At 42.7% G+C, this 19,947-nt stretch overlaps 1 protein-coding gene across 1 annotated transcript in view; it reads right to left on the bottom strand.

Annotated features, from left to right (window-relative positions):
* Window positions 1-1,044: 1,044 nt before the first annotated feature.
* The window catches only part of NALF2 (NALCN channel auxiliary factor 2), a 90,539-nt gene continuing 71,636 nt past the window's right edge, over window positions 1,045-19,947 (bottom strand). The window contains exons 2-3 of the mRNA XM_075007677.1: window positions 14,996-15,167; window positions 1,045-13,997 (exon numbers count right to left, since the gene is read on the bottom strand). Of these exons, the coding sequence (XP_074863778.1) occupies window positions 13,597-13,997; window positions 14,996-15,167 (573 nt within the window). The 3' untranslated portion in view covers window positions 1,045-13,596. The remainder of the gene's footprint in view (window positions 13,998-14,995; window positions 15,168-19,947) is intronic.

Raw genomic sequence — 19,947 nt, 5'->3', positions numbered from 1 at the left:
CACCAGTCCTGGAACCTTTCCCTGCAACAAAGCCCGCTGCCAGCTTTGTCCACATATCTTCTCTGGAAATACCATCACTGGACCTAACCAGGTTACTCACAGAACCACGGGCACTTTCTCATGCTCCTCTACTAACATCATATATGCCATCATGTGTCAACAATGCCCAGATGCTTTGTATATTGGACAGACTTCTAACTCCCTTAGACAAAGGGTCAACGGGCACAAAACAGACATTAAAACACTCCAGATCCACAAACCAGTTAGTCAACATTTTAATGGAATGGGCCATTCTGTCAACACCCTCAAGGTATGTGTGTTACTGAAAAGAGATTATCGCTCCTTTGTAGAAAGGGAAACGGACCAATTGACATTTATATTCAAATTTGGAACGTTAACACATGGTTTAAATCGGGATGTGAACTTTCTTAGTCACTATAGGGGCTTGTCTGCATACTTAACTCAATCTAATTCTTGATCTTCCCCCCAACCCCTCCACACTCTGATTTGCTCACCTTGATTATCTTTTTCTGATTTGTCCTCCTTGCTTACTGGTTTTGGTTCTCTGTGTCTTAAATATTGAGTCTGTTCTGGTCTGGATATGGTCTGAAGAAGTGGGTCTGTCCCACAAAAGCTCACCTAATAAACTATTTTGCTAGTCTTTAAAGTGCTACTTGACTGCTTTTTGTTTTGATAGTGTCTAGACTAGCACGGCTTCCTCTCTGTTACTAGTGAGAAGAGTTTCTCTTCATTCTCTTTAGAACTGCCCTTCAGGAAGTTGAAGGCTGATATCACATCACCTTTCATTCTCTTCTGCAAACAAAATAAGCCCAAATCCCTCATCCGCTCCTCGAGGGTCATGTCCTCCAGCCCCCTAATCATTTTGGTCGCCCTCTGCTACTCATTCATAGGTAAGAGGCAAGTTGGACACTAACAGACAAGGTATAATCTCAGCTAATCCCCCCAGAATACAAAACACGCTGTATAATCTAGTAGTCCCAAATAAAACCATAGAGAAAACAAGGGGAAAGTTATCATCAATTCTTAACATTTTATTTCTTTACTGGGTTAAACAAGGAGCAGAGAAAACCTCTACCCCAAAATACAACAGAACTGAAAGCATTACAGGTACAGAGACTATTGAACACAGAGAGTAGTAGGATAATATTTTTAATACAACTGAATTATAGCATGGTTTTGTTTTTTATTTTGTTTTTTTGTTTTTTGTCAAACCATCTTGGAAAATAAATGTAATAGGAACTAGTGCAAAAAAGTTCTAAACATGAAGCACAGTGTATAAAATGGCATAAGAAAACTGTCCCCTCACCGGACACAGTCACTTTCTTATGACAGAAGTGGGAAGAGAGAGAAATAGAGACAGGAGAAAAGAGGGTAAAGAGAAAGCAAGGGGAAGGGAGAGAGAAAAAAGAAAGCTGGAAAGAAAGAGAAATTGGGCTGGGAGGAGTAGAAAGAATATTTTTATTTCAGCAGTATGTTTTTTTTTTTCACCTCGCCACCATGTACTGTAAAAAGGACCTTTTGTAGGTCTGAGCTCAGTAGCCATCAATATTTCACAAGCACTTGAGAAGGGTTTGATCACAACCAACCTTTTTCATATACGCACAAATCCATCCTATTGGGACTCACTTGATCCCTCGTGAAATTCTCTTGTCTCACTCCACGTGATTCTCCCAGAGCTGTGCTCTCCAGTGCTCGGCTCAGTGAACGGTTGGAGAGGACATGTGTGGTGCATGAGCTGTAGGTGCAGAAACAGCATCTCCTTTGCTTGGGATGGAAAAGTCAAGAAGATTGTATAAGAAATGTCTTCCTCAGGATCCATATTATATTTTCCCCTTCACTTCCCTTACAAAAAAATAAATGAAAATCATGATGCTTGCTCTTCCCACTCTATGGTTTATCCGTGGGAAAAAAGTATTTTGTATCTCCACCCTTCCACCCTTTTAAACACATCTGAGTTTGTGGGGAGATCTCTGGTTTTTAAAAAGCTGCCCAGCTCTGTGCTACGTAAGTGGATGGGGTTAGAAGGGGTTGGCTTGATTTTAATTGGGAAAACAAAATCGGAGCGTGGTTGGCAGAGTGGCGGGAGCCGTCAACATGAGGTCAGATTTTGTGGGGAGTAACTGACACCTTCTTGAAGGTTACAGCATCTCAGTTACACTGGTCTCAGTTAAGAATGCACAGAAGCAATTCTCCAAGTAGGCAGATCTTGGATCAAATGACCGTAATCACCATAAAAACAGAACACACACTCAATTTCACTGCTGATCTGCTGTTCCTGGAACTTCAAAGAATTTGGATAGATGATATTTAATTAAATATTTAATAACTTGAACAAAGAGTATATGTAGTCTAGCAGGAGAAAATCTGATTCAGCTATCCAGTATGTCTCTTGCCTATGGATTAAGATCCCAGGGAGGAGCACCACCATTGCCCAGCATGGAGATTTGTGTGAAGGTCACTTGAACTGATGGCTGCATATTGAATGAGACTCACAAGTTCTTTACAGGATGGGTTTAATGAGGTGCTTTAGAAAGAAAACTGAATGAATGTTTGTGTCGTATGGGAAAGAGTTGGAGTCTGGATATTTGGCTCCTTCAGATGGGGTATGCAGGATTGGGTTAGCTGATAAATCTGGAACAAAATGCAGCAATGCCTTAAAGTCTTAGAATGGGAAGAATGTGTATCTGTGAAGTTCTGGACAACACCATCCTCTGATTTGCCCATAAGCAATTGCTTCTGTCTTATTCACAGGGAGGTGAAGTGAGATTCACTCATGTTGGCCAGGAATTGCCTATTAGGCTGCACCCATAGGGCTCCTCTCTGGGAAGCACATAGAATACTTTCTTCAGTTTACACGAAGAGAATGTTAAAACGTACCACACAAATATATACCAAAATGTGCCAACTTTCTTCTGAGGGAGAATACAGCGGCTGTCTTTGGCCAGTGAGTTTTGTACATGGTGTATAAATCAAATCTGTATGCTCAGGGAATGTCTGATTCAGATAGGTTAAAGTGAAATGGAACAAATTAAAATTCTAACAACATTTAAAATTAATAAAAGATTTTTTAGACTGTCCCTGTCTGAAATGATTTATGCATTGTACATGACCCCCACACGTACATCCCTTCCACACAGAAAGGAACCCTAAAAGGCTGAAGGCGGTACTGCGTCATGTGGAATTGCACCAGAGGTGGCTTGACAGTTCAGGGAAACAACTGTGGACCATAACACATGTGGTCTGAGTTCAGGTTCCAGACTACTCAGGTCAATGGGTTATGAGACCCTCCCTCATTTAGTTTTATCCAGCCTTCCCTAGCTAGAAGGATGAGTGTTTGGCTGTGACATGGGACCTTCCTATGGGGAGGAAATGGCTAAATGGGTGGAGGACTGCTCCCCAAAATGTAAGAGGCCAGAGCAGGTGCTGTTAAATACAGTTGAGACTCATCTAATGGCAAGCCCTCAGACTGCAATGTAAGTCCAGTTTTTATAATGTGTCTCCAGACAGTCCTGGGAAAGAAGGGTCAGTGGTGGGCTTCCACAGCTCTGCAGTGTTACTTCTTGGCTGGAAACAGCACAACTCTTGGGTTGGAACTGGGGCTGTTCTTCCAATTTATGAGACCCTACACAACTGAGACTGTGCCCTCCATGAGTCTTCTGTCAGAGCTTGGAGGCTGGTGGAGCCACAGAGGCTAAGGGCTCCTCTCCCCACAGTCCAGCATGAGGGAGCTGTCAGTTAGCAGCCAAGTAGGATGTGGTGGGAGAGGAGACGGGAGAAGCCCTTCCTTGCTACCACTGGCAGGAGAGAGCAGTGGCGGGGAGGGCCAGAAAAGAACCAGGGCAGCAGAGATGACAGAGCCATCCTTAGGCATACAATCACACATGGCTGCATCATGGCATGAATTTTTGGATGCCCAATTCAGCCACATGTTTCACATATGCTTAAAGACAGACCTAGTTGGAGCTATGGTAACAGTGCAAATCTTTGAGGATTTCAGTGTTCTTGTGAGAACTAGGGAGAAAAACTATACAGCCCATGGACCTTATTCTCCACCATTCACACCAGTGCAAATCAGGGATAGCCCTAAAACAGCCAGTGCATGCACCAGGAAAAAAGCAGTAAGAGTGAATGGAGAGTCAGGCCTCAAGTGTATCACATTATCATGGCTCCTGTCTGACAGCTCCGCAGTTTGTATCAGGTTTTTCCAATGAACAGTTAAATACCATCAGAAAGCTGGTGTCTACAATTATCCACACAACTGAGGTACTGTTTATCCCACTTCTCATGTGTTAACTGACTTCTGTCTTTCTGCTCCAGTCCCTCTTTCAAATATATGCTCAATAAGGCCTTTCAATTTTAACCCACCAAAATGAAAAGTTTTAAATGAACAAACAAATTATATTTTTGAGGTAGGCCCTGGTCATCTAGGCTGTGTCTACACTAGCAAGTTCTTTTGAAATATTTTTCAAAAGAAAGAGCTCTTTCAAAATATCCTGTGGAGCGCCTACACACAAAAAGCGTTCTTTTGAAATTAAATTGAAAGATTGCGGCACTCCTTTCAAAAGTGCTCTTCTGCTCCCATTTCAGGAAAAGTGCCTTCTTTTGAAAACGTGTAGATGCTCCACAGGCCCTTTTTTTTGAAAGAGCAGTCTTCATGGCACTGGATTTTTTGATCGCTGGTCCAGTCTTTTGAAAGAGCAGAGGCTGTGTGGACACTTTATTTCGAAAGAGCAGACCACTCTTTTAATCCGCTTTTGTGTGTGTGTACGCACTCTTTTCAAGGATCTCTTCCAGAAGGTCTTCTTTCTAATGATTGCTGTAGTGTAGACATAGCCCAAGAGGTTTGTTCCTGAGCTCGACCGTCTTACTAACTGAGCCAGTAAGCGAGGTCTGTATCTACCTCTGCATTCCCCTACCATACTTTGAGTAAATGAGAATAGTCACCAAACAAGACCACTATCTAAGGAGCAACACAGGTCTCAGAATAATCTTAATGAGGTGCCAATAAACTACTGCACCTCAAAAATGTAGAACAAAGTGTGTTCTCCTCACGCACATATGCTAATATCAAAAGGATGTACACAGGGACCACTTGAAACAAAATAACTGACATTCTCACATTCCCATTAACTAGACACCTGTATCTTCCCATTGAAATGTGTTAAATAGATTTTTGAAAAATCAGCATGAAACAGAGTGTGAGATTTTGGCTACTTATTGGAGACTTCTTAACCCACATGGCAAATAATTTAAAAGAGAATTCTGTCCCTGTTATTCGATTTCTTTAGGTTGGTTCCAACAGTCTACAGAAAGGATCTCACCTTCTAATAGTTTTTACAGTGAGATCCATAAAATCCTATTACATTTCTGTAGAACTTTATTACTATCAACCATATTAATTTGCGTTAAACATTTTTATGGTAAATTCACTGATGTGGGATAAGGTATCATACTGTCTTTTGTTATAAGACACCGTAAGGTTTTCTGGGCAGAATCTATTCTAAAAAGCATAGCAATAAAGTCTGGACATACACTAGTGACTCTCCCAAATAGAAATTATCATGGAATGTCCCACAATGACCATCCTTCATTTCAAGTGCACCACAAGAAAACCATGATGGTGAGAGAAAGTGAAGAGTGCTTAGAAATGGAAGGTGATACTGTACTGCCAATCAAGTACTGTGTTTTAACAGCAACCAAAGTGGTCAATACTATGAGTGAAGTTCTGTTTAAGGTGGGGCAAGAGGGACTGCCTCCTTCCAAATGTTATCTGGGATGCCGAGGGGCAGTGACTCAGCTGCCCTAATATCTTCCACTGATGCAGAGCAAAAATATATTCAATAAACCCACTTCAAGTGTTTTCTGAGTGTTACCAAGTTACTTGGTGTGTTCTGCTTTAGTTATAAGACTTTTAAAATACTTTCTCTAATGCAGTGCCTGGATGAAGAAGGGACCTCCTGGGAACCCTTCGCCTGCGGCTGTAGCGTATCCATATTTTCACAGATAAGAGGTCCAGCTAATGAGTAGTCTCTGTTAGAGGAAACAAAGCCTTTCTTTCAGATTTTTCTTCAGTTATTTTTAGATAATTTTGTGGAATTTGTATTTTATTTTAAATGCAAATCCCAAAACAAATACCCAGCTAGCTGCAGACAGAAAATGGGCAGCTGTTGCACTAATTTTCCCTTCACAACTTTCCCAGTGCACCTCATCAGTAGAGCTCAGCAACTCACCCTGCTAATTCAGGCTTTTGAACAGAACTTGCCATTAATGCCCAATGACACAGTGGCTAAGAGTGTGAATAAATATTCACCAGGTCTATGTGTCCTATGGAAAGGTAAGAGAATCCTGGCTAGCTCTTCCCCAACAGATCCCCACATAGACTCAGACAGACCCCGTAAGGGAAGAGAAGCACTTTGCCTGTCTCAAAAGGACTGTAATGAGCTACTGCTGTGAAAACAGTTTCTTTCTCTCAACGGAGCAAAGCTCAGTTGTACTGTGGGGAACATTTCATTGTACACATACACATCAATGCATGCTGTCTCCATCCAGGGAAGAGAATTCAAGTCATTGAACTAGAAGGGAAAGTAAAGAGCAGCCTTATTTTGAATTCATAGGAAGTTAAATTCATTTGGGGTCAGTGTTTTCTAAACACCCATCTGGCTGTGTTAAAATCTACTCCAGAGAAGGCTCTTCAGCCTAGGAACCCCTGTTCAGTTATGCAAGTTGTAAATGTACGTGAATGCATTCTGCAGAGAGGCTTGTACTCTCTCCTCTTGCTGTATCTCACCCTAAATAGTAGCAGGAGTAGTAAGAAATGTTATGATGTAAGCAAAGTCAATGGGCTTTATTGAGGCAAGGTTCAGTCTAAGTATGTGGACACATTCCACTGTATATCAGAGAGAGGAATAGCAGAGACAAAGGTTTATTATGAGTGTAATGTCATAGACCAGAAAGAGGATTTTATCAGACAGACTTATAATGATGAAGTCTAATAAACATGGCTTCCAACTGCTCAGTCCTGTTCTGAGAATAGCCCAGCCTGGATTCATTTAAATAGACTGGCAAAGTGTTGAATACAGCATATGGTGCACTAAAATCACAGAACTTACAAACAGCCTGGACTTGTCAGAGGAAATAAATCTTTTCAAAAGCCAGTTTCTGTTGAGATACAGCTTTTTCACCACAATCACTCTCAGTACCAAGCATGGGCATGGACAGGGAAAAAACACTAGTGCAAAACAAATCAGGGATCAGTCCTGATCTTGCCATGCTGATGGAAACACAGCACCAGGCATCCCTGAGTGCCCTCAGGTCAGGCAGATGGGATGGCTTTCCTGTTGGTACAAAAGCAGACATTTATTTATGAATCTTATGGGAGACCTGGGGGCGGGGAGGGAAGGGGGCAACTGGACTAGAGCCTTGCAATTCTAAAAGGCCCAGGGCCTCCCAGTAGTGGTGGCTGCAGCCCTGGACCCTTTAAATTGGTGCCAGAGCCTCAGGCAGCCTGGTCTGAGTGGTACTGAAGGGCCCATGGCACGGAGGCTGAGGGCGAGGAAGCTAGTCCTCAGCTCCATCCCTCCTGGGAGCATGGAGTGGCCCACACACACACTTTGCCCAAGAGCCAGGCAAGTCTATTGGCCCCATTGTGGGATACTGTGACCTGAAAAATTATTTGGATCTCATTTTAATTTCACAGAATAATTATACTGCTAGGCCTCTTTAATTACCATGTAACTGCCTAGCACTTAAGTGATTACAATTGTACAATTACATAGTAGTTACGTGCTCTAGTAGGCTTCTCACTAATTACACTGATGGTGAGGTTTTAGCTGGCCTCAACACCTACAATCAGACCTAGCTTTTGAAAATGGCTTAGCACCCTTCTGCTCCCACTGTTCTCAAAGAACTTTCTGGGATGTAATAAGTGATCTGCCTAACCCAGGCAAGCAAACTATCAGCACTTATCGATTTAGCATTGATCATCAAGGACCAAAATGGACTGCATCTGCATTCTATGTCAACAAAATGTTATTACAATCAACGGAAAGTGGCATTTCTCAAAGTAACAGTGTCATCTGGAAACCAGAAAGCAGTCTCAGGATGATTACAGTGCGTGGTGGATAGAACGAATACAGCAAGTGGAGAGAGGACAGTGACTCAATCTACATCACTAATCACGACAACCCTGAAACACGCACCAAGGTACTTTGGGATGAGGTGCAGCTCATCAATTCACATTGATTAAGATAATCAGATGTCTCAAAGCTCATAGTGCGTTCCAACAAAACTCTACCCCAACCTCCTCTAGCCTCATTCTGTGCCCCCAGAACCCTGTCTTTTTTATTTCAGTTCAGTCAGGCAGCATTTCTCCACTTGACAGTGAGCTGTGACTTGGTGGATAAAAGCCTGTCCTGAAAAATGTAGGCAGTGTCTGCAGTAGATTCAATCTTTTCTTCAGATTCAGACTCTGTCAGGTTTTGCACACCCAGACTCGGAGGACTTCACACAAGTCACATAATAAGGAAGTACACAAAAATTTCTTATATCATTATGTGGCTTCCTGCTATGACACATGTAGGACCTGATTCTCATTTATCCTAAGGACCCTGTATACTGCCCTGGCAGTAGGCTTTAGCAAGGCAAAGGGGGCCTTTAGGTGGGCAAAATTATATTTACATCCATTTTACAATCCCTTTAGATTGCCTTAGAGTAAATGAGATTCAGGGGATTACCTGGCATCTACAGAGAGCAGAAATGACATGAAACAGCCCCAAGCTCCAAGAAACAATCCACTATCCCCACCTGTGGCTGAGCAGTACCAGAGTTTTCCTCTTGGTGTCTGACCTGAACAGAACTCAGATAGGACACTGAAACAAATTTGATGACTCAGGACTATAAGCTGAGGTGCAAATTGGCCTGCTCTTCTCCATCCTATTGTGTTCTTTAAAGATGGGACTTGGTCTGTTTCTGAAGGAGACAGTTGCAATTAGGTGGCCACTCAAACCTTGACAATAGCTATGTAGTCTGGTTTCCTAAAAACGAGTCAGAGTCTGTTGTTTTTATAGGGACATTTTTGTGCATATTCCTTTGGCCTAAACATCTACACAAGTCATCATAGATACCATAAGGGCTGGTTTCAAAGGCTAAGAAAAAAAAATCAAAAAAATCCCAAGACCAAAAAAGTCTGATTCATGTTCGCTAACTACTGCACATACCAGTTCTCAGCTCAGAATGAACCAAACTGCAAATACATGGTAGCTGTTGTGAATATCCACACAATGCCAGTCTACTCACAGTGGGTACAAACAGCAACCGGACCTGTCTTGAGAAGCATCTCTAGAATCTGCCCTGAAAACTAGTTGTATTAGCCCTATAATATAGTTTTAGCCTGATGGCCAATGGGTCTGTTTGGAGCTTTGAGAATGGTTTTCATGGGCTTTATGCATTCAGAACTTTGGTAATACATGGGAAATAACATATAAACATCTTTCAAAGATTCTGAGGTTCAAGTCAAATAAGAAGCCTAACATTCAGCTGATTTTCTGAGCCTCTTTGGTCTGAAAACCGGCTGGAAATAGGAGAAAATCCAGCTTTCCCATGAGATTTCTGGTACTTCCTTCTTCCAGCCAGGCAGGAAGTAGATTTTCTCAGGATGTTTTGGTTATATCTGCTTCAGTTCAACAGAACCCAGGAAATATGAAGTATTATAAATCCTAAATGTTATGAATTTTTTGGCATTCAGACAGGTCTGGGCTTGGTTTGAAATTTACCAGAAGAACCTGTCCAGTTCCGATTTCAATTACACCTGATCCCTAACTAAAACCACTGGGCCACTGAACAAGCTCTCTCAGGTGGTGAGGTCTAGATCCTAATCTTTCTCTAAATGAGCCATGCAAAATGAATAATAAATGCTCCAGGTCACTGTGACCTGGAAAGATGGAGTGCTTCTATCTGTACACAACATGCTTTGCTGTCTCCTTGTACCGCATACTTATGTTGGACAACAAGTTCATCTTGCCCTCCCGCTCTAAAGTGAGCTCCTTCCTCACTAAGATTTGACCCTCAATTCCTCTCTCTGTCTTCATTAGTTTGTCTCCTTCTGTTCCAGGCCGGGCCAGGCATTCCTTCCTAAAATGTCTTTCATCTCCCCAGTGGTATCATCAGCCTGTTGCGCTAGCATCAGTGCGAGTGTATGAGAAAGCACCCTGAATGTGGCTCTGCAGGAGGAAATATTTGCTACCAAAGGACATAAAGACAAGCATAAAGGGAAACAAGAAGGCTTTTTATAAATATATTAGAAACAAGAGGAAGACCAGGGACAGGGTAGGGCCATTGCTCAGTGAGGAGGGAGAAACAGTAACAGGGAACTTGGAAATGGCAGAGATGCTTAATGACTTCTTTGTTTTGGTCTTCACTGAGAAGTCTGATGAAGGAATGCCCAACATAGTGAACGCTAGTGGGAAACGGGTAGGGTTAGAAGTTGAAATAAAGAAAGAACAAGTTAAAAATCACTTAGGAAAATTAGACGTCCGCAAGTCACCAGGGCCTGATGAAATGCACCCTAGAATACTCAAGGAGCTGATAGAGGAGGTATCTGAGCCTTTATCTATCATATTTGGAAAATCATGGGAGACAGGAGAGATTCCAGAAGACTGGAAAAGGGCAAATATAGTGCCCATCTATAAAAAGGGAAATAAGAATAACCCAGGAAACTACAGGCCAGTCAGCTTAACTTCCGTGCCAGGAAAGATAATGGAGCAGGTAATTAAAGAAATCATCTGCAAGCACTTGGAAGGTGGTAAGGTAATAGGAAACAGCCAGCATGGGTTTGTAAAGAATAAATCTTATCAAACTAATCTGATAGCTTTTTTTGATAGGATAACGAGCCTTGTGGATAGGGGAGAAGCGGTAGATGTGGTATACCTAGACTTTAGTAAAACATTTGATACGGTCTCTCATGATAAAAACTAGGCAAATACAATTTAGATGAGGCTGCTACAAGGTGGGTGCATAACTAGCTGGATAACCATACCCAGAGAGTAGTTCTTAATGGTTCTCAATCCTGCTGGAAAAGTATAACAAGTGGGGTTCCACAGGGGTCTGGGTTAGGACCAGTTCTGTTCAATGTCTTCATCAATGGTTTAGATATTGGCATAGAAAGTAAGCTTATTAAGTTTGCAGATGATACCAAGTTGGGAGGGGTTGCAACTGCTTTGGAGGATAGGGTCATAATTCAAAATGATCTGGATAAATTGGAGAAATGGTCTGAGGTAAACAGGATGAAGTTTAATAAGGACAAATGCAAAGTGCTCCACTTGGGAAGGAACAATCAGTTTCACACATACAGAATGGGGAGAGACTTCTAGGAATGACTACAGCTGAAAGGGATCTAGGGATTATAGTGGACCACAAGCTAAATATGAGTCAACAGTGTGATGCTGTTGCAAAAAAAGCAAACATGATTCTGGGATGCATTAACAGGTGTGTTGTGAACAAGACACAAGAAGTCATTCTTCCGCTCTACTCTGCACTGGTTAGGCCTCAGCTGCAGTATTGCGTCCAGTTCTGGGCACTGCAGTTCAAAAAAGATGTGGAGAAACTAGAGAGGGTCCAGAAAAGAGCGACAAGAATGATTAAAGGTCTAGAGAATGTGACCTATGAAAAAAGGTTGAAAGAATTGGGCTTGTTAAGTTTGGAAAAGAGAAGATTGAGGGGAGACATGATAGCAGTTTTCAGGTATCTAAAAGGGAGTCATAAGGAGGAAGGAGAAAACTTGTTCTTCTTGGCCTCTGAGGATAGAACAAGAGGCAACGGGCTTAAACTGCAGCAAGGGAGGTTTAGGTTGGACATTAGGAAAAAGTTCCTAACTGTCAGGGTGGTCAAACAGTGGAATAAATTGCCAAGGGAGGTTGTGAAATCTCCATCGCTGGAGATATTTAAGAACAGGTTAGATAGATGTCTATCAGGGATGGTTTAGATAGTACTTGGTCCTGCCATTGGGGCAGGGGGCTGGACTCGATGGCCTCTTGAGGTTCCTTCCAGTCCTAGTGTTCTATGATTCTATGACAAGAGCATGGCAGGGGGACTATAAATCCCAATCCTTGGGATGAAATCTTTGATTTAGAGGTGGGCTCCTATGTCAGGATGGGGCTCAGTTCCAGTCTATGACTGCGTTTGGATATAAGGGTGAGTCAGTCTAAGCTGTTGCCAGAAAACATCTTGACAGGTAGAGTGTTACTGTTCCAGCAGGACTTCCAGGAGTCATACAATCAGTGCTGGACATAGTTTCCCAAATAAAAGGCCACCAGCTAATTATACACTGCTGATGAAAAGATGTTCCACACGCACTGTTTCCTGATGTGCTGGGTTTTTCCAGTCCTCATCCCACATGCTGTAGGACTTTGTAACTGAGTAACTTTAGAGGGTGCAATTTGAGGCATTTCACCATTTGTCACATTCCCTGGGTCCACTGCAACCCAGTGGACAGCTCTACCCCTGAAGAGTTGGTCAGTGACATGATATTTCCATCGTTGTCAGCCTATGCACTAAGTAGGTGGCATCTGCCTCTTGCAGATTCTTGTTTCCCTAAGTGCTGCCTGCTCCAAATGCAACATGGTATTGGAGAAAACAAATCACAGGACTTGAAGGAAATTCTGGGGACACATTGGGGAATGGAGTGTTAAGAACTCTGGGAATATCATTTCCTGTTCCATTCCATATTCATCCCTCTCTCTACTGCCTGCCAACATCAGCCAGGGACGTTCTTCATATACATGTATCAAAGGACAAGAGTGGCATAGACATTCAGGCACAGAGGAGGAAGAGCTGAGGTAAGAAACACAAATCCAAATGACACATACAATGCTGTGTAATTCATCTTCCACTCCAATAACTAGCCTTAGAAATGGATTCTGTCTGTTAGCAACAGAATGAGCCCAACATTAGGGCTACCCAGCCAGAGGGGTCCCCAGGCCACACTAAGAACCTACTACTATTCCTCAGCAGGGAGAGGTTTGCTGAGAAGTTAGCTGGGGTTTGTTCTGAGGTGTTTGCTTTGCTGTATGTGCCACCTAGCAGCCTTGGGGATAGAGGCTGAGGAGATTCAAAGACTGAGGGAAAGAAGGAATAATGGATAAAGCAATTTCTTGAACCCCTTTGCATCAATTCATCCAATTAGTAGAAAAAGTGTGGGTTCCACATGAGACACAGGTCACAGGGACAGCAGTGGCTTTTCCATGGGGAGAATTCTTTCAAAGGGACCCTCTCCCATCCCATTTCCCCTCCCCTTTGCTGCACCTCTTTGCGCTAGCTCCCAGAGCCTCTACCAGGCAGGATGTACACAGATGAAAGGCTGTTGTAACCAAACCCTTCTCAAAGCTGAGTCCTGCAGCCCTGTGCACATTAAAGACTCTTCATCACGGGGATGCCCCGCGGCGAGCAGCTCTTGGGGGTGTAGGAAGGGGTGCATGTGTGCATCACCCCCAATCCTGTGCCTCCCATTGGAGGAATAGCGTGTGCCCCCCTTGGCAGGAAAAGAGCCAGCACTCTGCTTGGATGTTTCCTTTCCCCTCTGGGTCATTCATCTCTTGTTATGCTCTCATCCATGGCAGGCAGGGCCTCCAAGCTCAGCCCGCTGCTGGTAGTCCCCTCACTGCTGTGCACACTTGAGAAGGACACCATGGTGTGGAGAAGCATAAGGACCAGGACGCACAGTCTGATTTTGCTGTTGCTGAGGCGAGACCCTGCAGAGACAGGCAGCAAAGATGGTGGGTGGGGTTGGTGGTACTGGTGGTGGTGGTGATAGAGGTGATAGTGGTGGTGATAAAGGTGGGGGTCGTGGCGCTGGTAATGGAATGACTCCGACTCTGTGGATTTGGGTGATGTGTTGTAGTTGCTGTCTGGTGGGTGGTCACATGAGTCCCACTGCACATCGCAGCACTTTGCTTCCTCGTTGGATAATTGGTTCTCTAGCAACCCTGGCAAAACATAACAACAGATGGTGAGAATCAGTGGAAGTGCAGGGGAAGTCCAACAGAGAGTAAAGTCATAGGGCCTGCCAGAAAATCCACCTGCAGTAGGAAAAAAGGATTTCAGTTCTGCCTTTTCTTGGATAACTTTCAGCCCAAGGACTGTGATCCTGCACATCTTCGTCAGGGTAGATTTTCTCTGAGACTGATACCTTAGGCCTCGTTCCCCTGGACAAAAAGCAACTATGATCCCAGATCTACTTTTTTCCAAGATTCCAGGGCCAAGGATAAATCATATTTTGCAACACAGCTATGAATATTTGAGGTTGTGTCTTCATCAGATCTTACAAACTATAGAATTAGACCATGTTCATTCATGACTGGGAGAACTGACAGGAAAACTTTGTGCTATTGGAGGTGGCAGGGTAGAAAGTTCGTACTGCCCCTTACTATGCTGTACCTGTTGTATGGAAGGATAAATAGAGGACTTCACTCTCTGAGGACCTGTCATCAGTACTAAACAAACTTTTAAAAAGGAAATTCTCTGATATGCTTTTTAGCTGTTAGTGTCAATGAGCTAGTCAAACTTCAATCCAGTCACATTCTGCCTCACTGAATAGCCCCTTGAAGCTTCAGATAGAGATAGGACTGTTTTTCACTTCCTGCCTGAAACTGTCAGGTACTGCTGTTGCTTAGCTCTTAAACAGCCGTATTTCCTCTCACGGTGGCAATGCTGTATTTTAATAATGGAAAATGTGCTATGTGTCAGACGCAGAAAGAACTGAAGATTTGGCTCATGTTTTGTACCATGCAATAGAAGTGTACAGGCTGAAAGGCTCTAGAGAAATGTAACCTACTACTTGAACACAAACTGAAAACCCTCTCCATTCACCCCACATATTTGCTGGCTTATCTTTTTATATTTCCTCCATATGCTGAAATATACAAAAGGCAGAAGAGGGGAAATCATTATGAGGACACCTGTCCTACTTCGATGACCTTCTTACCCGTACAGATGAAACCAGGCAACCCTCCATAGATCAGCTCATCATTGTCAGGTAACACAAAGGGGCACCTGGTCTGCACTTCCAGGCAGTATTGCTTGCATGGAATCCGGTGTCGGCACTGTTGTTGTGTCACATTGAAATACTCGGAGCACAGCCAGGCCTTGTAGACAGCCTAAAGAAGAGAACAACACACCACAAGATGCAATGACACATCAACAAAAACATGTATACTAAAACCTCTTCATAATCTTGGGGCTCAGTGCAAGTTAAAGGCAGATGAATGGTGAGCTCTTAACTCACTGTTAAATCTCAATAAGTATTTGTTAATATATCAGTGTTACTTATGAAATTAACTGTTTCATTTAAAGCAAACTGTAAGGTGTTAGTGTGAAATTCAATCTACGGCCTAACATTTCTACAAGAGTGAAGTAAATGAACATATAGGCTACTGTCCTCTACTGGTATGTCCTTAGATAAACTCTGCAACAGCTAATCAGCATTGGCCAATAGAACAAACCAAGGTATTAACTCCAGCCCTTGTGAAGAGCCCCAAAACAAACAATGGTTGACAGAAGCATTAAACACAACATAATTATGAATCAGAATAGCATATACAATGATACTAGCTAAGACAAAATGAGCAAGGTTCTTGATTCTCCCATTTCAAGATGTATAATGCTCAATAGCCGGAGTCAGGGAGGACTTTACCTCTAGGAGAATACCACACAATATTATTATAGGGCTTTTATACTTTAAGAACATAAGAATGGCCATACTGTGTCAGAACAAAGGTGCGTCTAGCCCAGTATCCTGTCTTCCGACAGTGGCCAATGCCAGATGCCCCAAAAGGACTGAAACAGAACAGGTAGTTATCAAGTGATCTCTCTCTCCTATCATCCATTTCCAGCTTCTGACAAACAGAGGCAAGGGACATCATTTCTACCATCATGTCTAATAGCCCTTGATGGACCTAACCTCCATGAATTTCTCTATTTCTTTTTTGAATCCTGTGAAAATCCCAGTCTTCCCAACATCCTCTGGCAAGGAGTTCCACAGGTCTACCATGCGCTGCATGAAGAAAAGCTTCCTTTTGTTAGTTTTAAACCAGCTACCCATTAATTTCATTTGGTGAGCCCTAGTTCTTATGTTATGGGAACAAATACATAACTTTTTCTTTTTCACTTTTTCCACACCACTCATGACTTTATAGACCTCTATTTTATCCTCCCTTAGTCTCCTCTTTTCTAAGATTAAACGTCCCAGTTTTTTTTAATCTCTCTTCATATGGCACCAGTTCCAAAACCCTAATAATTTTGGTTGTCCTTTTCTGAAGTTTTTCCAAAGTCAATATATCTTTTTTGAGATGAGTAAACCACATCTGTATGCAGTATTCAAGATGTGGGTGTACTGTGGATTTATTTAGTGGTAATAAGATATTCCCTGTCTTATTCACTATTCCTTTTTAAATGATTCCTAACATCCTGTTTGCATTTTTGACTGCTGCTGCACATTGAGTGGATGTTTTCAGAGAACCATTCACAATGACTCCAAGATCTCTCTCAAGTAGTTATAACTAAATTAGTCCCCGTCCTTTTGTACATAGATTTGGGATTATTTTTTCATGTGCATTAATTTGCATTTATCAGCATTAAATTTCATTTGCCATTTTGTTGCCCAATCACTTAGTTTTGTCAGATCTTTTCGAAGCTCTTCACAGTCTGGTTTGTTCTCAACTATCTTGATCGGTTTAGTAGCATCAGCAAATTTTGTCACCTCACTATTTGCCTCTTTCTTTAGAACATTTAAAAATTGGTTGCATTGGATTGGTCCCAGTTCAGACCCTTGGGGGACATCACTAGTTACCACTCTCCATTCTGAAAACTTACCATTTATTCCTACCCTCTGCTTCCTGCCTTTTTACCAGTTATCAATCCATGAGAAGACCTTCCCTCTTATCTCATGACAACTCACTTTACTTAAGAGCCTTTGATGGGGGACCATGTAAAAGGTTTTCTGGAAATCTAGGTGTACTATCTCCACTGGATCCCTCTTGTCCACATGCTCATTGATCACCTCAAAGAACTCTAGTAGATTTGTAAGTCTTGATTTCCCTTTACAAAAATCATATTGATTTTCCCACATTAATTAACATTTATCTATGTGTCTGACAATTTTACTCTTTATTACAGTTTCAACTAATTGCGCAACACCTGTGTTAGAATTACCAGTTTGTAATTACCAGGATCATCTCTAGAGCCCTTTTCAAATATTGGCATCACATTAGCTATCTTCCAGTCATTCCATACAGAAGCTGATTTAAAGGATGAGTTACAAACCACAGTTAATAGTTCTGCAATTTCAGATTAGAGTTTGTTCAGAATTCTCAGGGGAATGCCATGTGGTCCCAGTGACTTATTACAGTCTTCCCCTGCCTTACGAGGGTAATTCGTTCCTGAAAAACTCCTCTTAGGGTGAATTCTTGTAAGTCAAAAATTTAATTACCATTAATTTCAATGGGAAAAACTTTTATGCGTTCCTGAGCCCTCAAATTTACACCCACTTACGCTTACCTGGCAGAGGGCACAGCTGTGCAGAGCAGGTGGCGGCAGCCCCCTAGCTGCCTGGGGACCGAGCTGCAGGGGCGGGGCCAGGATGGACTGCGCCCCGCAGCCACATCTCCCAGGGGCACCTGGGAGTGGCTGCCGGCTGCTGCAGCACTGAGGCAGACACCAGACCAGCCCCAGGTAAAGGCTGGGCTGCGGGCTCCGGGAAACTGCTGCCTGGAGTCACGGGGAACGAGCAGCAGGGGTGGGGCCAGGATGTACTGTGTGCCCAACAGCCATGTCTCCCAGGAGCACCTGGGAGCCCGTGGCTGCTGGCTGGGCCGGGGACTGCCGCTGCTGCAGTGCCGCGGTGGAGACCAGAGCAGCCCCAGGTAAAGGCTGGGCTGGGGGCACCAGGAAACCGCCACCAGGTGGTGAGCAGCGCCTGAGGCACAGCTATGCAGGGCGAGCGGAGGCGGCCCCATAGCCGCCTGAGGAGTGAGTGGCAGGGGCGGGGCCAGGATGGGCTGACTTTCTCCAGCTGCAGGGTGTCTGCGTCCCGCTGAGGCACTTATAAACTCCAGTAAATGCCTCGTAAGGCAAAGTAGTGGTCCTTAATCAAGCTGCTCGTAAACTTGAACTCTCGTAGACCGAATGGGTGTATCTCGGGGTATGACTGTAGTATTAAGTTTATAAATTTGTTCCAAAACCTCCTCTAATGACAACTCAGTCTGGGACAATTCCTGAGATTGATCACCTGAAAATAATGGCTCAGGTTTGGGAAACTCCCAAACTGTGAAGACTGAAGCAAAGAATTCATTTAGTTTCACCGCAATTGTCTTAGCATCACAATCATCCAGTGACCCCATTGGCTGTTTAGCAGGCTTCATATTCCTCATGGACTTAAAAACATTGTGCTATTACTTTCTGAATTTTTGGCTAGCTGTTCTTCAAACTTGTTTTTTGGCTTTTCTTATACTTTTACATGTAACTTGACAGAGTTTATGCTCCTTTCTATTTTCCTCACTGGGATTTAATTTCCACTTTTGAAATGTTGTTTTATTATCTCTCACTGCTGCTTTTACCAGGTTAAGAGACTGTGGCACTTTTTTTGGTACTTCCTCTGTTTTTTAATTTGGGGTTTGCAACATTTAAATTGGGTCTCTGTTATGGTGTCTTTGAAAAGTTTCCATGCAAATCACAGAGATTTTACTTTTGGCACTGTACTTTTTAATTTCTATTTAACCAATCTCCTCATTTTTGTGTAGTTCCCCTTTCTGAAGTTAAATACCACAGTGTTGGGCTGGTGAGGTATTTTTCCCACCACAGGGATGTTAAATTATGTTATTATGCTAACTATTTCCAAATGTTCCACTTATATTTACCCCTTGGATCAGAACCTGCTCTCCACTTAGGACTAAATCAGGAATTGTCTCTCCCCATGCAGGTTCCAGAACCAGCTGCTGCAAGAAGCAGTCAGTTAAGACATCAAGAAATTTTATGTCTGTATCCCCTCCTGACATGATGTTTACCCAGTCAATATGGGGATAACTGAAATCTCCTATTATTATTTTTTTTATTTTGATAGCCTCTCTAATCTCCCTTAGCATTTCGTAGTCACCATCACTATTCTAGTTAGGTGATTGATAATGTATCCCTACTGTTCTATTATTATTAGAACATGGAATTATTATCCATGGAGATTTTATGGAACATTCTGGTTCATATAAGATTTGTACTTCATTTGATTCTACTCTTTCTTTTATGTTTGGCACCTTTCCCCTCCCCAAGCACTACCTGTTCTGTCCTCCTGATATATTTTGTACCCAGGTATGATTGTGTCCCATTGATTGTCCTCATTTCACCAAGTTTCTGTGATGCCTTTTTTGTCACTATCCTCCTTAAACATGAGGCACTCTAGTTAACCCATCTTATTATTTAGACTTGTACATAAGCACTTAAAAATTGTCACAATTTATTGGTCTGTCATTTCCAGATGTGTTGGATTCTTTTTCATTTGATTGTTTCTCATCTGACTTTATCCATATTTTATCATCTGCAAGCCTCTCCTCCTTACTAGGACATAAAGAATCTCTGTTAATAGACCCCACCTTAAGAAATGGCTCTATCCAATCCATGTGCTCCTCTGCACCCATGAGCTTTCCCACAGTCCTTAGTTTAAAAACTGCTCTATGACCTTTTAAACGTTAAATGCCAGCAGTCTGGTTCCATTTTGGTTTAGGTGGAGCACATCCTTCCTGTATAGGCCCCCCTTTTTAGAAAAGTTTCCCTAGTTCCTAATGAATCTAAACCTCTCCTCCCTATACCATGGTTTCATCCACACATCCAGACTCTGAAGTTCTGCCTGCCTACTTGGCCCTGAATGTGGAACTGGAAAAATTTCAGAGA

Source organism: Carettochelys insculpta, chromosome 13 (assembly GCF_033958435.1).
Source record: "Carettochelys insculpta isolate YL-2023 chromosome 13, ASM3395843v1, whole genome shotgun sequence".
NCBI classification, from domain to species: domain Eukaryota; kingdom Metazoa; phylum Chordata; order Testudines; family Carettochelyidae; genus Carettochelys; species Carettochelys insculpta.
The sequence above is the reverse complement of the archived record's forward strand: the minus strand, read 5'-3'. Positions and strand labels throughout refer to the sequence as shown.